Raw genomic sequence first — 19927 nt, forward strand, 5'->3', positions numbered from 1 at the left:
AGAATTTTACATTTGCAGAGAATAGCAAATCAGTTGCCTGATGCTTTTTGTGACGCCAGCAGGATCACTAGATCTTATATTGCTGCTGAAAATGTACCTGCTAAAATTGTTATTCCTGGAGACAAAATACAAAGTGCTAATGAATCAAATGTACGCCTAAAGCGTGACAGACCTATAGGTTCCAAAGATAAAAATCATCGAAAGAAAAGATGAACAAATGAAAGGGTTGATGATTTGAATGTTAATCAAAACCCTCAAGAAATAGGTAGTAACATGGATCAGATTTTTAAAGAAATTAATCCTGATAAACTTGATGAGGATGTTAATCCTAATAGAATTTCTCCTGAAGATAATGAAATTATTGAAAATTCAATAAATTATGTTACTACTGGAAAGCATTGGAACCGAAATGATACAATTATGGATAATGCTTTTGCATATAATGTAGCACTTAATCTAATGGAAAATGACGAGGATCCAAAACCTAGATCAGTTGATGAATATCGGAAAAGAATAGATTGACCAAAATGGAAAGATGCGATCTAGTCTGAATTAAATTCACTAACAAAACGGAAAGTTTTTGGACCCATTGTTCAAACACATGAAGGTGTTAAGCTTGTTGACTATAAATGTGTATTTGTTCGAAAGCAAAATGAGAATAATGAAATTGTCAGATATAAAGTAAGACTTGTTGCCCAAGATTTTTCACAGAGACCTGGAGTTGATTTTAATGAAACATATTCTTCAATAATGAATGAAATAACATTTCGATATCTTGTGAGTTTGACAGTACATGAAAATTTGGATATGCGTCTGATGGACGTTGTAACTGCATATTTATATGACTCATTGGATAGTGATATTTACATGAAAATCTCTGAAGGATTTAGTATGTCTGATGCATACAAATCAAAGCCAAAAAAATGTTATTCTATTAAATTACAAAAGTTTTTATATGGGCTTAAACAATCTGGTCACATGTGGTATAACCGTTTCAGTGAATCATTATTGAAAGAGGGATATGTCAATGATTCTACTTGTTCTTGTGTTTTTATAAAGAAATATGGAAATTTTTTTGTAATAATAGCTGTTTATGTGGGTGACTTGAATTTAATTGAAACCCCTGGAGTGGTCCAAGAAGATATTGAATATTTGAAAAGGGGGTTTGAAATTAAAGATTTCGGGAGAACGAAATTTTGTCTTGGTTTACAAATTGAATATTTGGAAAATGAGATTTTGATACATCAATCTGCATATACCCAGAAGGTATTGAAATGATTTGCGATGGATATAACACATTCATTAAGTACTCCAATGGTCATTAGAACTCTTGATCATATTAAAGATCCTTTTAGACCAAAAAAGGAGAATGATGAAGCACTTGGTCCTAAAGTACCATTTTTTAAGTGCTATTGGTGCACTAATGTATTTGGCTAACAGTACTAGACAAGATATAACGTTTGCTGTAAATTTATTAACCAGATTTAGTGCAATGCCAACATAACGACAGTGAAAAAAGGAATCAAACATATTTTTCGTTATCTCCAAGGATCTATTGATCTTGGTCTATTATATCCAAAAGAATCTCGACATGATTTGATTGGATATGCAGATGTTGGGTATATTTCTGACCCGCATAAAGCCAAGTCTTATATTGACTATATGTTTACTTGTGGCGGTACAGTGGTATCTTGGAGATCCACTAAACAAACATTAGCCGCCACATCTTCAAATCATGCAGAAATAATAGCAATTCATGAGGTCAGTAGATAGTGTGTTTGGCTAAGATCAATGATTCACCACATTTTACAGAATTGTAGTTTGAAATATGAAAATGATATTACTCCTACTATTTTGTACGGAGATAATGCAGCTTGTATAGCGGAATTGAAGGAATGATATATCAAGGGAGATAGAACGAAACCAAGGCTTTACCAACCGCAACGTTCGAGAAATTAGTAAAGATCATCACAATGCATCGGTTGCAAGATTTCAAATGATGTCCACATCAGAGGAAGCAATATTTCAAATGATGTCCACATCAAGGGAAATATTTTTAATGCATAAATGACGTACTCTATTTCTTTGACTAGGATTTTTGTCCCGTTGGATTTTTTTATAATAAAATTTTAATGAGACATATTTATTGCAGTTAATGATACCTAAGGGGAGCGTTGTAACTCATTTATTTTAATTAATAGGTGTCATTTAATTATATATGTGACACAATATTATAATGCCAAGAAATTAAATGTGATGACTAAGATTTTGTACATTACCTATAAATAGGGTATTATATCAAATGAATTATAAGATTTGACATTAGAGTAGTTTACTCTCTTTTACTCCCTCACTCTCTATAGTCTCTCTCCTCTCTCATTCTGTCTCTACATATTATATTTACATACAAATTTTATTTATATATATATTATATGTTATTATTAGTAGTATTTATATATTTTGTTATATATTTTATAACAATATAAATATATATATATTTATTAATAAAAAAGTATATACAAACTTTGGGTAAACACAACCTAGAATAACTGCCCCAGCAAAGCTTCAGTTGAGGGGGTTTGTTTAGATTGAGGCTTTTGGAAGTGTTTGGAAATTTAAAAATTTAAAAAATAAAAATAAAAATAAAAATTTAATATTTGATTTAATATGTTATAAAAAAAATATATTTAATATAATATTTTTTAAAAAATAAATAATATCAAATAAAAGTATGTTAGGGTGTGTTTGTTTGGGGGTTTGGATTTTGAGTTGGGATTTGAATAGTAAAAATTTTGAATTTGAATAGTTGTATGATGTGATATAAATAGGGTTTGATGTGATGTTTTGAATGTAAAATTGATTTTTAGTATAATATAAAAAATGAAAAATAGGTGTTTGATTTGATGTTTTTGGGAGGAAAAAATTGGATGACCAGTGGAAATTCGCCAAAATCTTTCAAACAAACACACCCTTAGAGTAAACATAGCGGAAACACTATTGCCTAAAATTACACCTCAATTCAATTTTAACAGATAAAAAACCACGCGATCTCTCTAAATTCGCAATTTCCATCGTCAAACTTAGACCTTTATTCGCTGTCTGTCTGAGAATTTGACGCTTCTTCAAGCTCCTTTCCAAGCCCCCAAATTTTCGATCTCCGCGGACCAGAATCCATCGAAACCCCAGAAATGGTATTAAACCCTTTCAGACCACGATATTGCGCTTTTGATCCCGTCGATGTTAAGCATCATTCGGTTATGATTCTTACGTGACTAATCGTTGGTTGGGCATTGCAGATCCGATTCATATTGTTACAGAACAGGCAGGGAAAGACTCGATTGGCCAAATACTACATCCCTCTCGAGGAATCCGAGAAGCATAAGGTCGAGTATGAGGTAATTTGTTTCATTTTCGAATCATTTTCGGGTTGCCGCTCAATTCCGAGTGCCCGTGCCCTTCCTTCGTCGTTATACATATTTGTTTAGTTTTACTTGAACTCACTGTTGCAGGTTCATCGATTGGTTGTTAATCGGGATCCCAAATTCACTAATTTTGTGGAGGTAATGATATTCGTGTAAAGCGTAAAGGATACTACACTTTTTCGATTCAATTAGCCCCTACATTGATCGTCTCCAAATTATTCCCCTTTTGCATCTCTAAAATGCTAGGTTTGGGCTTAGTTAGGGTTCTTGATAAATATTGTGGTTTCTGTAACAAGAATGAAAGTGGAGAGTGTGGAAAGGCTCTTTCTTTCTGTTTGTGTTTTTGTTGACTTAGAAAAGTGTTTGGATTTTTGGCTTCAATTCGATGTTTATTGTGAATCGGTTAGATTTTGTTTAGACTTTGTCATCTATATGCCATTAGGGCTCTTCTTGGAATATATAATTAGAATTATCAAGTGTTGAGTCCTACTTTAAAATGGCTAGAAATAGATGAGTCGAAAAATTATATTTGTAAGTTAGCCATTGTGTCTCCACCTCTATGCGTGCATATGCGTAATTCCTTTTTCGAATTATAATTTTATATATAGCTTACAGTAAAATTCCCCGTCAATTTTGGGTTTCCTAATGGTTACTCTTTCTTTTGGTATTGTTCTTGGTTTTGTCATATTCCTTGTTCAGTCTTGCAAATGGAAGCATGCTTGTCTATACTTTGTGGAATATACCCGACTGTTTTTTCTAATCTACGGCACTCCTTTTTAATAATTTAGTATTTGGTATGTTTTGGGTTCATTTTGATGGCATCTCAATGGCAATGGGATGCTGACGGAAAATTTCTTGCAGTTCCGCACACACAAGGTCATCTATAGGCGATATGCTGGTTTGTTTTTCTCCCTCTGCGTGGATATTACGGATAATGAATTAGCTTATCTGGAGTCCATTCACTTATTTGTGGAGATACTGGATCATTTTTTCAGCAATGTGTGTGAGCTTGATCTCGTGTTTAATTTCCACAAGGTATGTTTCTCTTTTGTATTTTCCGTCACAGTTGAGTTGTTAGTGAATTAATCCGAGTGAAGCATTTGATTCCTGAATAATAACTGTATGAGCTTTGACGATTCCCTGCTATGCGAACATATATCTAATCTGCATTCTGTCTCTTTTAACCAATCCCACTGCTGATTCTTTTCTAGTAGTTTTGCATTTGTTCAGTTCGTGCTTTTTACGAAATTTTGTTGTTTGTTATGCTGGAAATTTGATTTATTTGCCTGATGAGTGATGTGACCCTCAAGATCATAAATAAATATTAAACAGTATATTTTCCCGAGCTTGATCGATTTAGACAATAGGATTTTGACAGTGCTAGCCTATTATAATTTCTATTGATCGTTTTCTGATTCTCTTTAAAATTTGCCACATCATGAATTATTATATTGCTTCCTTTTACCATGTACTGAAATTCGAGACAATTGGCGTGTCGTGTCATTCCTAAATCGGTTCTGGTTTTTAGGTGTATCTGATATTAGATGAGTTCATACTTGCTGGAGAACTTCAAGAAACAAGCAAGAAGGTAAAACTTCTTTCCCATTGCAAACACAAACTCATAAGTCTTGTTATGTTATATGTTGATCGATTTTTATTATTTAGCAATCTTGACTTTGTCCTGAACTTTATATTCAGCATATTTTATTCATGGTTCAGTATTTTTATTTTGTTAATAGTTTTACACCTTATTATAGGAAGTACAGCGCTGTGCTGGTGTTTTATACCATTCGGTGTATTTTTATGTGGTTCAATGAATTTTTTTTATCCAGTTTAATAATACAATTCTGAACAAATTTTGGCACATAATTCACTCCCCTGTTACTTAAATGTTTTTCTGATTATTGCATGAATCTATAGTCTTTATATTATAATTCTAATGCAGGCGATCATCGAGAGGATGGGAGAACTGGAAAAACAGGAGTAAGGAGAAATGGCATTGGAGAGGGATCCATCGGGTGATTGTAAGCTTATAGAACTGGATTGTTTTGTATTTCTCTTAATACGACGCCATTCATTCTTCTTAAGTTGTAGATTGTTGTTTTGTAAAGATGGTTTGTGTTTGCTTCGAGATTTTAGTACACTCAGGAGATTTACAGCTCTCAATGGAATTCTTTTTCGGTATTTATGAACATTCCAAACATCTTCCAACATGAAATTTGCAGAGTTCTCTTGTGCTCTCTTCTCTGGCTTTAAATCAATTTATGTTTGGAAAATCACTCCATTCCTCTGTATGTATGTTTATTGTAAATGTATGAATAAAGTAATATTACCAAATAATGTACAGGTAATCTCTGTTATAATATGAGTTTGTAGAGAAATGTAGGGAGTTTATATGATAGTGTTTGTTTGTGGCTTTTACGTTTTGGATTTGGATTTTTGAATAGTAAAATGTTGAGAATACCTAGGGGACACATTAACAGGGGTGGGGGGGGGAAGAATTTGAATAGTTGTTTGATGTGATATAAATAGAGGTTGATGTGATTTTTTTAATGTAAAATAAATTTGTAGTATAATATGAAAAAAGAAAAATAATTATTTGATGTGGTATTTTTGAAGAGAAGAAAAATTCTGAATAGTAAAAACAATGTGTTCATCTGTGTATATACATTTTTGTGGTGATTAGGGTTATGTAAGCATTGTGCTGATTAGATATATAGTAGTGTATATTGTATTATCTCATGTGATATCATTTATATGCTAGCCGAGTTGATTTGAGCTAGTTAGCACATAAACTGGAGTGGAAGTGGCAATATGGTTCGGTTTTTCTTGTCGATTTTAATTTATTTTATTTTTCAATTAATTTTTTTAAAAAATCTAATACAAATTTAAATAGAACTTTGAATGATAAATATAGAAATTAAACACATGACCTATCTATGATATCACAATACCTCAATCATTAAATTATACTTCAATTCTTAATATATATTTATTTGTTAAAATATTTATAGATATTTATTTATTTTAAATATATTTAAATTATGAAATTGGGCCAGGCCAAACACGGTCCAATCATGGGCCCGGGCATAGCCTAAAATTTTTCGGACTTAATATTTTAGATTCAAGCATAATTTTTTTTTTGTGTGTAGGATAAAATTTCCGGATCGGACTCTAACATCAATAAATATAAGATGAAAAACTCAAAGGAACATATTTATACAGTATATTTATCAATACAATTTTCACCATGACAATTCTTGATTTGAAATGTTACTTTCCATCCTCAGTGAATTATCACCTCTCGTTTTCTTGCATCATTTGATCAATATCTTTCAACCAAGATTACTATTATTATTATTGTTATTTATTTATTATTATTATTATTATAATTATAATTCGACAACTAAGGACACTTTTTCCGGCCGCCATGGGCAGTCATATCGGCATAGCAGGGGCAGATATTCTCGTTACCAGAAGTTCCCGGCGGCACACAGTTGCACCTCGCGCAGCACATCGTGCACCCTCTCACGCACACTTTTGGCCTCGACGACAAGCTGCATCTTCTCCCACACTCCTTCCCGCAATCTGTGTACATATTCACAAAATCAACAAAATAAAACCAAAACAAACACAATTCCAGATAATTGGGTGTGTTTTTTGTTCGGGGGTTTGAATTTGAATAGTTGTATGATGTGATATAAATATGTATTGATCTGATGATTTGAATGTAAAATTGATTTTTAGTATAATATCAAAAATAAAAAACAGCTGTTTGATTTGATATTTTTTTTGAAAAAAATTTGTGTGAATAGTATAAATCTACACAAATCCTTCGAACAAACGCAGCCTAATGAATTATAGGAAATCAAACCTATATTGTTTGCATCCTGCAGCCGATGTCCCAAGCCCTGATTTAATTTCAACAAAAATTAAAAACATATATAGTTATTAATTAATTAATTTTTGAAGTATTAATTTTTTACCATCGAATATGGTTGAGTTGCGACAGCAAAGAATACGACGACAAAAAAGAAGACGAGAATGAAAGACTTTGTCATAGCTGTTAAAGAAATTATTGTAATCATATAATGTTGAAATCTACAGGTGATATTGCTGTATTTATTGGTGAGAAAGTAGGAATTTTTAATTTATTATTATTATTATTATTATTATTTCAGCTAAATTGACAAAAGCTACGTATGATTTTATGAAATTGCTCAAAATCTCCTATACTTTTAAAACTGAGTTAAACTTCTTGTAGTTTCATAAACTCTGCGTCTAACCCTTTCGGCGGTCCTTATTTAACTGTATTTGATCTAAATGCGTCCAAAAGTGGGAATAAATTTTAAAATATCAATTTTTAAACCCCTAAAATTTAAAATATATTCTTTTTTTTTTTATATATATTTAGCTTTAAAAAAATAGTAAATATACTAAACTATAGTTATTTTTCTCATGTTTTAAAAGTTTATTTTTACTGTTTTTTTAGACTAAATATAAAAAAATGAATATATTTGTGATTTTAGGGGTTTAAAAATTGAGATTTTTTAAAATTTAATCTCAGTTTCGGCGCATTTAGGTCAAATACAGTAAATAAGGACCGTCAAGGGGGTTAGACGCAGAGTTTATGAAACCATGAGGAAGTTTGACGCAATTTTAGAAATATAGAGGATTTGGCGCAATTTCGTAAAATCACATGTGGATTTTGTGCAATTTAATTTTTTTTTTTATGTTTTTTATTTTTAATGTGTGGAGCTGAAGAGAATGGGTTCCTCCATTGCTAGCATTGGTATAGGTATGTTTTAATTAGAAATAATGATATTTGAAATGTAAGATTTGGACAAAGATAGATAGATGTATTTAGTTAGGATCTAAATTAAATGGTACAAATTAATCTTAAAACGCTGTCGTATTGTTAGTAAATGCCTTCTTTTGGAGAAGTTTCTAGCGGCGTGATAGCAAAGTGACGACTCCACTTTCAGCATTAACAGTAATTTTAATATTGATAGTAATTTATATTGTTTGGTCGATGAATATATATATATATACATATATATATATATAAATTGGTTTTCCATTGAATAAATGAATAAGGTAGTTCAACAGCAGTAACAGGACACAAAATGATTATATATACAACTTTGATTAATTAATGTACAAATTAAATGTGATTCAGAAAAATAAATAATGACCTACTGTCCGAGAATACACACTGGTAAGCCCCCGGTCGAACCTAATACTATGAAAATCAGGCCCGACAGAAAAGTCACGCTAGGCGAACCATGCGTGGCAGGTGATTTGAGGCGTCGGAAATTTAAACCTATGACCTCATGGTCACAAGTTCAACCTCTACACCTAGGGGTGGACACAGTTTTGATATTTGCAAATATGCAGGTATTTGATATTCGAACTGAACCGAACAAATACCCGAAACCGTGAACCGTAGTCGAACCGAAAATTTCGGTTAACCGAGAATATTTGCAATATTTGCAAATAATTCGAACCGGACCGAAATTAAAAAATAATATATTAAAAATTAATTAAAATTCTAATTAAATCAAAATATTTACAAATATTTCAAATATCCGAACCGAAACCGAATCGAATATAATTATTAATATAAAATTTAAAATAGAATAACATAAATATATAAATATATAACCGAACCGAAAAAAAATATCAAAAACCGAAACCGAACTGAACCGAGCAAATATCAAATATGCAGTATTTGTATTCGAACCGAATTTGCTCGGTTAACCAAAAATTCGATTCGATTCGATTCAATTCGGTTCAACGGTTCGGCGGTTCGGTTCGATTTTTTTGTCCACCCCTACCTACACCATCATGCTATCCTTACAGAACAACATCATGTTCTCTTACAAATGCATAACACCACTACAAACTAATCGCAAATTTATATAAAAATAATAATTTAATATAAGAGAAAAATTAGATGAGTATTTTGAGAAATTTATTACTCCTTCCCTCTCGTTGGAAGGATGGCGTTTGCTTTTTGTATGTAGATTTTTAAATATTAGTATTATATTGATTGTAGTAAAAAAGACAAAAATACCTCTATTAGTATAGTGTAATATAAAGTAATGACATTTGTGTAATATATTGTAAGTTGAAAGGGTATTTATTATGTTAAATAGGTAGTACAATTACTAAATTAGAAAATGATAACCTTGTTTTGGGATTGACGAAAATAGAAAATGATAACCTTTTCATGGGACGAAGAAAGTATAAAATATACGAGGTTTTGCCAGTTTTGCCTTGTCTAGGTCAAGAGTATTTTTTTTAAAAAAGATTTATGTGATATATTAATAAATAATAGTATTTTATTTATTAGGATGATTTTGATATCTTAAATATGTAACGATATTTTTGGAAGAATTTTCTTATAAAATAGTACAAAAATAGCTATGTTATACTTGGCATTGTATAGTTTACAGATATCCAAATATAATAACATTTGGTTAATTTTAATAAATATTTTAGCTTTTTTGGAATATATTTTGAAAATATTGCTGCATTTTGGATTATTTTAAAACTATATAGGAAAACTTTGAATGAAAAATAAAGTATTGAATACATTGTCAATTAGTGTTGAATGTTGTGTTTAAATTCCATATTTTTAATATAATTGTTACATAAATAGACTATATATGTACTACTTTTTAGGAAGATTTTTCTTTTTTGAAAAAATATTGCAAAAATAAAGTTGATGCAATATTTTGCATCATATAATTTACTAAAACTATCCAAAAATATTGTAAAGAGTTTATGTAATATTCTGAATATATTTGGTCTTTTGGATTTGTTTTGAGAATTATAAAAATTTGAATAAGAAATAACACTCTATTGGTCTCATATATAAGTATCTGAATGCCTTTTGTACATAGTTTTATAAATATTAGTATTATATTGGTATATAGTAAGAATAAAGTTAAAAAATCAAAAATAATCTTATTAGTGTTGTATGATATATAAATAATAACATTTGTATAATATATTGTAAGTTGTAAAAAATATTTTTAGTATTATGTAGATAGTATATTTACTAAAAAAACGGAAATGAATACTTTGCTATGAGATAAACCAAAATAAAAAAAGAATAGATAGTTTGTTAAGGGACGAAGGGAGCATTGAATATGATGTAAATAAATATTGAATGTCGTATTGTTTGAATGATTTTGAGGAATTTTTATTATTTATACAAATTTTTCTCTTTAAAAATACCAAATCAAACACTTAACTTTTATTTTTTTTATATTATTCTAAAAGTTAATTTACATTCAAAATATTATACCAATACTTATTTATATCACATCATATAATTATTTCAATTCAATATTTTTTAGTATTCAAATTCCAAACTAAAATCCATACCCCAAACAAACACACATTTAGTACATTATAATACCATCTTATGTTTAGTATAAAAAACCTCATGTTTTTATTTATTGTAGGAAATTTTCTGTGTTAAATTAAAACATGTACGAATTGTATATTCTTCGTATGAAACTGATTTTTAGTTGTAAATACGTACTTCATTATATAAGTTTTATATTCATGACAAATAAAATATTTTGATATTATATCAAAATATAATACAAATCAAGGAAAAATGACAACATACTTTTATTATTATTAGTGACTTATAATATTAATATAATGATCTATTAAAAGTATAATAAAATAAAATGTAAATGTAATTTTTAGAAGCGGACTGATGAAATATATCATTTTATTATATATAGATATGTTATAAAGAAATAAAAAATACTCCCTTCATCCCGATATAGATGATCCATTTGTTTCAGACACAGTTATTTAGATAATGTAAACTAGTAAATTATTAATAATAGATATGATAGTATTATTTTATTAGTTTTTATATAAGTAGTATTGTTAGTATTTAAAAAATATGAATTAGTTTATATGATTAGAAAAACTTTAGAATTATGTGTTTAAATATTTTTAATATTATATCTCAATAAAATATAGATAATATAAATATTATTTTGTAAATAATAAATTTTTTTAGTATAATACAAATTAATAAAAAAATATATATATTTATATGTAATTAACTTAAACTATTTTATAATAAATGAACAAATTTTAATGTAGATAAAATATTTATTTATATAAAAGTAAAAATATTTTCAGTGTACCGTAATGATTGAGAATTTAATTAAATTGATTTTATTTTTTAAAGTATGATAAAACGAATAAATTTACTTAAAAAAAAAGAAGTGTTTTATGGGGTTGATGGAGTACACAATAGTAATCTATTGTGTATAGTGTTTAGTTGTTAATTATTTAGTTTCTAGTACACCATAATAGAGGTGAATAAAATATTCAAAATTAAAAAATATGATATGAACCAAATTGAAATTGAAATTTGAATTTCTTGAATTTTTGGATTGGTTTGGTTGAATATTTTAAAAATTTTGAAATTTTGAATTGATATATTAAAAAATCAAACCAGTTTGAAATTCAAAATATAATATTTTAATATATATTTTATTGTATATTTAATATTTTAATAAAAATAATAAATTATTTTAATGTGGATTTATTTTAATTTTTTAATAAAAATATAATATTTTAATATATTTAATATTTAATGAGTTTTATATATTATTAAAATATTATTCTTTTATTAAAATATTAAATACATAGTAATAAAATAGTATAGTACAGTAATATATATTATATTTCAAATTGCTTCAAATTCTTATTATATCAATTCGAAAATTTAAACGTAGGATTAAAAATTCAATTGTGGGTTAAACGTAACTATTTGGGCTATCAGTCAGATTAAGTTTATATTAACTGATTTATTACTTTATTGGGCTTAGTGCGGGCCTCCAATGTACAGAAACCCGGTAACTTATTAACTGGGTGATGATGTCAATTAATAAAAAGGGATATAAAAAGGTTGTGATCTCAACAACCATTACGTCCAAATCTCATCGTGGGAGTAACGGCAGAAACCTTAGCGGATTTCTCGGGAGGGGTTGCGCCATAGACTTGAAGAACACAAAACTCTCAATTGTTTGTAGATTCAAATCCGACTATGCTAATGGAATAAGGTTAGACATTATTTGCTTTATTTCTATCTCAATTATTACAACATGGTAGATCTTGAGTTTAGGATTAAATTCCTCGTAAATTCCAACATTAAAATCTATAAAAATTTAATTGAACTAATCCAAAAATTAAAAAAATATGAACTAAAGTTTAAACTTTGGTTTAATTCAAATTTAGAATATTTTTACATTTTAAGTTTTTGTTTCAATAATAATTTAATAGTATTTTAACACAATATTTTATAAAAATACTAATATATTTTTATTGAAACAATATGATTTCATATAATAAATAACTGAATTGGAGCTGAAAGATAACAAATTCATAAAATTTAAAAATTTGGCTCAAAAATAACTTCAAAATTTGTATTGCATTATATTTTTCGATTTTAATATAATTACAAAATGTGTTTTATCTACCAGATATTTACCAATTTGCTTTGTAATTTTGATTTGAAAATTAATCTTAGTTCAAATTAAATTTTTTATATTATATATATATATATTTAACTTTCGAATTTGCAGTGAAAGTGTACTTAAAAATAAAACTCCTTTGTCATTTATCTGGTTTTGAATTATCAAAATATATCTTAAATAGTTTCGAAATTTTCAAAGTCACGTCCAAATCAATTCTAGAATAATCTTAGAATTTTCGAGACCTTATGTATCCACGATGTCGGAGCAAGTATTGATTTTTATTGCCCATATTTATATTTGATATTTTTTAATATTCATATATAATTTTTTTTATGAAGAATTTAAAAAGTAAAAATACAACAGTACATAAAAATAAAACCATCCACTAACAGTACACAAATAAAAAAATCTTTCTCCAGCATTTGGACTAGAAAAGATCTTTGTTGCTCTAACATCTTCCCATTAGATTAACCCCTTCACCTGCAAGCTTCTCTGTTCTTCTTCATCCCAAACATACTTTATCTACCAAAAAATAAAAAATCAATACACACGAAAGAAAATCATGACCAAAATTTTGTAAAAGGGACCTAAAATTTTGTACTAACTTACCAGAAAAGTGGGTTTTTTTTTTTTTTTTTCCAATCTAGCAATCCGAGAGAACTGATTTTCAAAAAGACCGAAACAAATTCGTTCTCGGAGCCCCGAGTCCCAACAGGATGTCACAGTTTCAGCGTGTTGTAATTGATTAGAATTAATGATCGAATAACAACCGAAAAACGTAAAAAAGACAAAGATTTATGTGGCTCATCGACAACGTATTAGCTAAGTCCACGGACAGAAATAAAGATCAGATTTATTGATGGAGGCAAGGTTATTCAACACTGCATACCGTCGCGCCGGGGGCCACTCCGCGCCCCCAGACCCAGGCAAGGGGGACTTTGCCCCCTTTGACCCTCCGACTCGCTGACTGGACAGCGAAACCCCGTAAAAACTCAACAAAGTGGCAAACTTACATTAAACGGGCTCTGCCCAATACGGATTCAAAAATCTAACACTGCATACCATCGGGCCGGGGCCACTCCGCACCCCCAGACCCCAAGCAAGGGGGACTTTGCCCCCTTTGACCCCTCCGACTCGCTGACCCGGGCAACGAGACCTCCGTAAAAAAACTCAGCTAAGTGGCAAACTAGATTCAAAGCATATCAACATAGCGCAATCCTCCCCCATCGCCGAGCTCGAACTCCACATCCTCCAATGATGGCGGCCATGCAAGAGTTCAACCTTCCACCGGTGGATAACCTTCTCTAGTGCGAATTAGGCATCCTCGCCGGATAACTCACGGTTTCTCCGCCAAATTCCACCTGAAGTTGATGCGGATGATTCTCCAGTAGAGCTCCGCCATGTTCGGCGTCCGGTCCTCCTGGAAATTTTGCCCTCACTCTCTTCATAGTTTCGACACCATTTGCATTTAAAGAGTACATATCCATCCACACCTTTTTCTGAGGATTTTCATTTTAGTGTGTATCAATCAATCAATCTTGAATTACAGCATAAAACAACATTTCTAGCTGTCTTCTAACAAACAAATTAAATTGGACCAAAACCAAAGGTATGAATGAGCAAAGTTAAGTTGCAAATTAGTTACCTCTCATCGACAATTACCAAAAGTTAGCACAAGAACAACTCCCCTCCAAGAAATGATGGAACCTCAAGTTATCGCGAACTATTATCTCCCTCCCTAAAACTCCCGACGCGCAACACATGAACGCATGACAATCCTCACATATCCTAAGATTCTTCACTATACGTATGGTCGACCCATCCTCTGTTGTCATCACTGCATACGCTAAAGCCATCTTCTCACTGTGATAAATCAGAATTTTTCGTTTCTCTTCATCACTTATATTGTACATCACAGACCCCAAATTCGGCTCATAACCCTTCTTCATCTTTAACCTGTCGATAAGTTTCTCCAATGTCTCCCTAATTTCACCAAACCTCGGATGGATCACATCCCACGCCGAGAATTCATGAACAACACCTTTCTCTCCTTCGACCCAGCTATATCCGGGACTTTTTCTCAAGCCCTTTTTCCTCGTCAGTTTTCTTATCCTCAAAACATCTTCCCATTTCCCAGCCTTGGCGTAAACATCGGCCAGTAATATATAATTACCCATATTTTCAGGCTCAAGCTTGAATAGATGCCTTGCTGCAACTTCAGCAACTTCAGGATTTACATTTATCCGACATGCCGACAGAAGTGCTCCCCAAATACTCGAATTAGCCTCAACAGGCATACATTCAACAATTTTAGCCGCTTCCTCTAACTTTCCGGACCTGCCCAAAAGATCCACCACACAACTATAGTGATCGACAGAAGGCTTCACACCATAGCAAGCCTCCATACTATGAAATATACGTTTACCCTGCTCGACTAGCCCGGCATGACTACATGCTGTAAGAACCCCGACAAATGTCACTCCATTGGGCTTCACATCAGTCGCCAGCATCTCCTCAAACAACTCTATAGCAGAAGATGCACGTCCATGGATGGCAAGGCCGAGGATCATTGAACTGTAGGAATAAACATTCTTTTCTTGCATGACATTAAAGAGCTTACATGCCTCGTCGACACAGCCACACTTGGAATACATGTCAATCAGTGCCGAACCAATTTGCACGTCTTTTGTTGGGTTAAAACCAGAACTCTCGGCAATATTCCTAACCCATTCGGCGTACTTAACTGTGCCAAGCTGTGCACAGGCATTGATAACACCTACAAGAGCAACCTCATCTGTAGCCATGCGGGCACTTTGCATCCTCTCGAAATACTCCAACGCCTCCTTCGGTTTACCATTGTGTACAAACCCGGTTACCATTGCCGTGCTCGCCACGGCATCTTTCACTGGCAATTCGTCAAACAGCTTTCGTGCAGTGTCCATATCCCCAGCCTTGGCATAAGCATCGATGAGCAACGTTCTAGAGATCAAATCCCGTTCAGGCATTTCGTCGAACACCTTCCGCGCAGCATCCACCCACCCACATTTAACGTACATGTCGATCAAACCATTCCCCACGTACACATCCTCGCTGAACACACCTAGCTTCAACATCTCACCGTGAAACTGGACACCCAAATTCGCGTACATTTCAGCCGCTGCCATTTTCAAAAAAGCTGTGAAGGTGAACGACACGGGAGTGACGCTGTGTTCCCTCATGGATTTATAAACACGCACTGATTCTCGAAGCATCCCACCAATCAAATACCCTCGGATCAAAGCCGTGTACAGGAAAGGATTAGGGTATCTCACCTGCGAGAAAACGGAAGCCCCGTAGGATTGCGTCGGGACGTCTAGCTTGGTTAGCATACGAATGAGCTTTGCGCAGATGTAAGACGACTGGTGAAGGCATTTCCGGATGATGTAAGCGTGGGTTTCCTTGATTTGGGCGAGGCTGGTGCAGCCATGGAGGTTGCGGATGACTTGGGACTCCAATTGTTTGATTTGCTGCAGCTGAGAAAAGGGGACGAACGGCAAGGGTAATTCGGTTGGGATGGAAGCCCTAATTATGGGCGCAATTAGCCTCTGCTTCTGAGAAAGTGAAGCCATTACAAGTGATACGATACTTGGATTTCAGTTTTGAAGCATTTGAATTGAATGTATGTTCACCATGGATGATTGTATTGTATTGAACAGGTATTACAAAAGGAGAAAGACAGGTACTCGCATACAATACAACACATCAGACAAACAAATCCAATCAGAGACGATGAACTCAAGTAAACAGAGATTTGAAATTGAAGCTCACCTTCGATCAGCAAAGAAATGCACTCTTTTGACAGTAAAACTTGAGATTAAATATACGCTAATGCCTGAACCTCTTTGTCTTAATAAAATTTGAATGAAATACCATTTTTCTTCAAAATTAATATTTGATTGTATATACATTGAACAAATTTTATACAAATAAAAGATATCAATAAAATAAATAAATAAATAAAAGATATTAATTTTTGATTTTATAGTTTTTAATATAAATTGTTATGTGATTTTCATAAGAATTATAAAAATAAATTATCGATCAATTATTTATTATTTTATTAAAAAAATTATTTAAGATATTTTAGATATATAAAACTTGTATAATTTAATTCTTTATTTATAATAAATATCAATGAACAAAAGGATGTTTTGTGTAAACTTTAAATAATCATGCAATAAATAAAATTTTATGCATTTTTACTTAAAAACAAGAGTGTTATATAATTTACCATATATTTCTTTAAAGAAATAAAAATCTAAAAAAAATTCTAAATTATATTTTTTAGTATAATGATGAAATTTAAGTTTAGTTTAAATTGACTTCTGACAGAATTTTTTTTTTTTTTTTCATAATCATATTGGAAAGCTCCTAAAATCAACAAAAACGCTTTTAAGTTAAAATTAACATTTTATTCTTAATAATAATAATAATAATATAAAAATAATTAATTTATATATTATATTTTAATAAAAACTAAAAATTATAAGGTAAATTATTTTTTTATTTTAGTATCTAACCCAATTTATCAAATTTTAAGTGATTAGTTCTATAAGTAAAAGATTTTTACTTACGCTGACGTGATTGACATGTCACATAAATGCCAAGTCAGAGGACCATTTGAGAGAAACCTTAAAAATAATAAAGAATGTCATATACAACGTTAAAGAAATAATTACGGCTGGTCCCGTCACTGGCTCTAACAGTATATACTAGAGCTGGATTGGTTCGTTTAACGCCTCTATAGTTTTGGGGAGAGGCAGAGGCAGACGCAGACGATCAATAAATAGGATTTAGAATTGGGGGCAACATATGGATTGGAACTAACCTTGATACTCAAGGTCCGGTGTCGATCGATCTCCGGAACTGAACAGGCATAGTTGGATTGATCATCTGATAGCTACATTCCGGAGTTATCTTATAATAAGTTCTTGATCCGGATTTAATTGCAGATATATAGAACAATGCGCCGCGGATCATAAATAAGAAAAAGCAAAAACAGAGATATATAAGCAAAACAAGTCGAACTAGCCAGCGGGTGTTGCATTATATACACATAAACAGAGACAAAATATATAAGTTCAAAATCAAAACCAGATTGTGTCGAGAATTGCCGAGAAATTTCCACAAACAACTTCGAGCTTTTCAGAATCCAAAGTATCTGGTGTTAACTATGATTTCTGCTTTAGACGACGAAGAAGCTCGTTGAAAGCTGGCAAACTCTTCCAACATAGAGCTTACATCAAGATCGGTACTGCTTAAAGGAGAATCCATTTCTACTTTCTTAAGTGCATTTCCCAACTTCAAAAGATTCTTCACGAATTCCATCTCCGCCGGATAACCCATCACGACGTGGATATTCACATATTCAAGGCACTTGAGACGAACATTTAAAGTTCGTTGTTCCTTCAGATATTCCTTAACACAATTCTCATTGTAATAGGTGTCGCTCTAGAAAATAAAAAAAAGAAGAGAAAGGATTAAATGTGAATGTGTTAACAAATCAAGAGATGTAAAAAAAATTGACAAATGAAGTGACTAACACTAATTTTAAGAGACTGCAAATTGGGAGAGCTTTTAATCAAGGTAATAAGAACTGCAACACTTTCCACCCATCCAAAGTCGATTTCGCCAATTTCTAGAACAGTGAGAAAATTGAGCTTGTTCGGAAGCTCTTTCATCTCATCATCACCAACATCAACATGAATCTGAAAAAAATCCACAAAAGAGGAAATCGACTAAAAATTAACTTGGATCAAAAAAAATATAGTCGACATTAAAAAGAAGCTAAAGTTAAACTCCACCTTCAGATTCAAGTACTCAAGCATCGGACATTTAGAAAGAAGAATTTCCAACACTTGAAGCTTAATATTGACGCCGACAAGTTCCAGTCGAGCAAGACGGTTAAATCCTCTAAACAAAGGCGAAAGCTTTACTTCACAATCATTACCAATGTACAAATGTTTGAGATGATTAAAAGTAACGAGCCGAATTATCGTCGGCTGCAGAGAGTTCTTGCAAGGAAATAGAAACTCGAGGCTATTAATTCCACGATCCGACAAGATAAATAGCCAGCTGCTGACGGCAGAACGGCTTTTGATCCAACTATCCGTGATTGAGAACTTGGTAATGGCTCCTTTGTGAAGCAACAAAGTTCGATCGACTATTGATTCAGGATCGTCGTTCCCATTCAACAATCCTTTCAAATTTTGATCAAAAACAAGGTCTGGAATAGTTACCCATTTATATCTCCACTCCCACGACAGTGCGCTCGTCCTCACAGCATCACGCAAAGGCATATGCACAAGAATTTTGTCTATAACATCGCAGGGAAGACGACTAATCCTATCGACACCATACACCATCCTAGTAAGTTTACTGTACAGATCAAAAGACTAATTAATCACTCAATCAAAAGCATAAATTGATTAAACTCCACAACCTATTCAGAAACCAGATGACAGTATGATATTGAATAGCAGATCAAAGATGGAATAAATTATCCCAATATCGCGGTATGAAATCAAATTTTACAGCATACCTCAGTTGGATTCATACAAAATAAAACTTCCCGCAGAGGCGAAGCAAAACTTGCAGCGAAAACTATAGGATTCGGCAAAGAGTGGACAACAAAGAGTGAAGAAAGATGCGAGTAGAGTTCAACTGATCCCCAATTTGTACGGGTTCCGTTCGATTCAACTTTTGATTTGATCACAGGTTGTTTATTTTTCAATTTCTTTCTTTTTTTTTTTTTTTATTATTTCAAAACTAGTTCCGCCCAAAAAAATTATTTATCATTTCTAGTTTTACCGTTCAAATTTTTACGGTTCCCGCTGACGTGGCTGTTACGGATGCTGACTTGGAAGCCGACTCGAACACAACACGCCCGTGTTGCACAAAACACGTCCGTATTTATAATACACGTCATCTGACCGAATTTGAAAC

The 19927-nt window shown here is 31.8% G+C and overlaps 4 protein-coding genes across 5 annotated transcripts; 1 reads left to right on the top strand and 3 right to left on the bottom strand.

The window, feature by feature from the left end:
• The first annotated feature begins 3024 nt into the window (after positions 1-3024).
• LOC127264547 (AP-2 complex subunit sigma) lies at positions 3025-5640 on the top strand. Its single transcript, XM_051294137.1, has 6 exons — positions 3025-3191; positions 3297-3395; positions 3510-3560; positions 4284-4457; positions 4951-5010; positions 5368-5640. Exons 1-6 carry the CDS (start codon positions 3189-3191, stop codon positions 5407-5409), a joined length of 429 nt encoding a protein of 142 aa, XP_051150094.1. The 5' UTR covers positions 3025-3188; the 3' UTR covers positions 5410-5640.
• A 1055-nt stretch (positions 5641-6695) lies between these two features.
• LOC127264543 (gibberellin-regulated protein 11-like) lies at positions 6696-7498 on the bottom strand. Its single transcript, XM_051294130.1, has 3 exons — positions 7409-7498; positions 7297-7333; positions 6696-7010 (listed from the first exon to the last, which is right to left on the bottom strand). The coding sequence occupies exons 1-3, from the start codon at positions 7481-7483 to the stop codon at positions 6829-6831; spliced, it is 294 nt and encodes a 97-aa protein (XP_051150087.1). The 5' UTR covers positions 7484-7498; the 3' UTR covers positions 6696-6828.
• Positions 7499-14588: 7090 nt separating this feature from the next.
• LOC127264542 (pentatricopeptide repeat-containing protein At5g44230) lies at positions 14589-16784 on the bottom strand. The gene has a single exon (XM_051294129.1). It carries the CDS (start codon positions 16549-16551, stop codon positions 14602-14604), a length of 1950 nt encoding a protein of 649 aa, XP_051150086.1. The 5' UTR covers positions 16552-16784; the 3' UTR covers positions 14589-14601.
• A 998-nt stretch (positions 16785-17782) lies between these two features.
• On the bottom strand, positions 17783-19653 carry LOC127264452 (F-box/FBD/LRR-repeat protein At1g13570-like). Of its 2 annotated transcripts, none has more exons than XM_051293992.1 (4): positions 19524-19645; positions 18787-19327; positions 18526-18690; positions 17783-18433 (listed from the first exon to the last, which is right to left on the bottom strand). In XM_051293992.1, the coding sequence occupies exons 2-4, from the start codon at positions 19279-19281 to the stop codon at positions 18128-18130; spliced, it is 966 nt and encodes a 321-aa protein (XP_051149949.1). In that variant the 5' UTR covers positions 19282-19327; positions 19524-19645; the 3' UTR covers positions 17783-18127. The 2 variants fall into 2 exon arrangements, with proteins under 2 accessions (XP_051149949.1, XP_051149948.1); XM_051293991.1 differs by having other exon boundaries at positions 17788-18433; positions 18787-19360; positions 19524-19653.
• Positions 19654-19927: the final 274 nt, after the last annotated feature.

This window comes from Andrographis paniculata, unplaced genomic scaffold, assembly GCF_009805555.1.
Source record: "Andrographis paniculata isolate CXL003 unplaced genomic scaffold, ASM980555v1 Contig70END, whole genome shotgun sequence".
NCBI classification, from domain to species: Eukaryota; Viridiplantae; Streptophyta; class Magnoliopsida; order Lamiales; family Acanthaceae; genus Andrographis; species Andrographis paniculata.

Coding starts and splice junctions, on each gene's coding strand:
- LOC127264543 (XM_051294130.1), bottom strand. CDS start 7,483: ATGACAAAGTCTTTCATTCTCGTCTTCTTTTTTGTCGTCGTATTCTTT. Junction 7,334..7,408: donor CAACTCAACCATATTCGATG/GTAAAAAATTAA, acceptor AAATTAAATCAG/GGCTTGGGACATCGGCTGCA. Junction 7,011..7,296: donor GCAGGATGCAAACAATATAG/GTTTGATTTCCT, acceptor ATATGTACACAG/ATTGCGGGAAGGAGTGTGGG.
- LOC127264452 (XM_051293991.1), bottom strand. CDS start 19,347: ATGGTGTATGGTGTCGATAGGATTAGTCGTCTTCCCTGCGATGTTATA. Junction 18,691..18,786: donor TTGAGTACTTGAATCTGAAG/GTGGAGTTTAAC, acceptor GATTTTTTTCAG/ATTCATGTTGATGTTGGTGA. Junction 18,434..18,525: donor TGCAGTCTCTTAAAATTAGT/GTTAGTCACTTC, acceptor TTTATTTTCTAG/AGCGACACCTATTACAATGA.
- LOC127264542 (XM_051294129.1), bottom strand. CDS start 16,551: ATGGCTTCACTTTCTCAGAAGCAGAGGCTAATTGCGCCCATAATTAGG.
- LOC127264547 (XM_051294137.1), top strand. Junction 4,458..4,950: donor TCGTGTTTAATTTCCACAAG/GTATGTTTCTCT, acceptor TCTGGTTTTTAG/GTGTATCTGATATTAGATGA. Junction 5,011..5,367: donor TTCAAGAAACAAGCAAGAAG/GTAAAACTTCTT, acceptor ATTCTAATGCAG/GCGATCATCGAGAGGATGGG.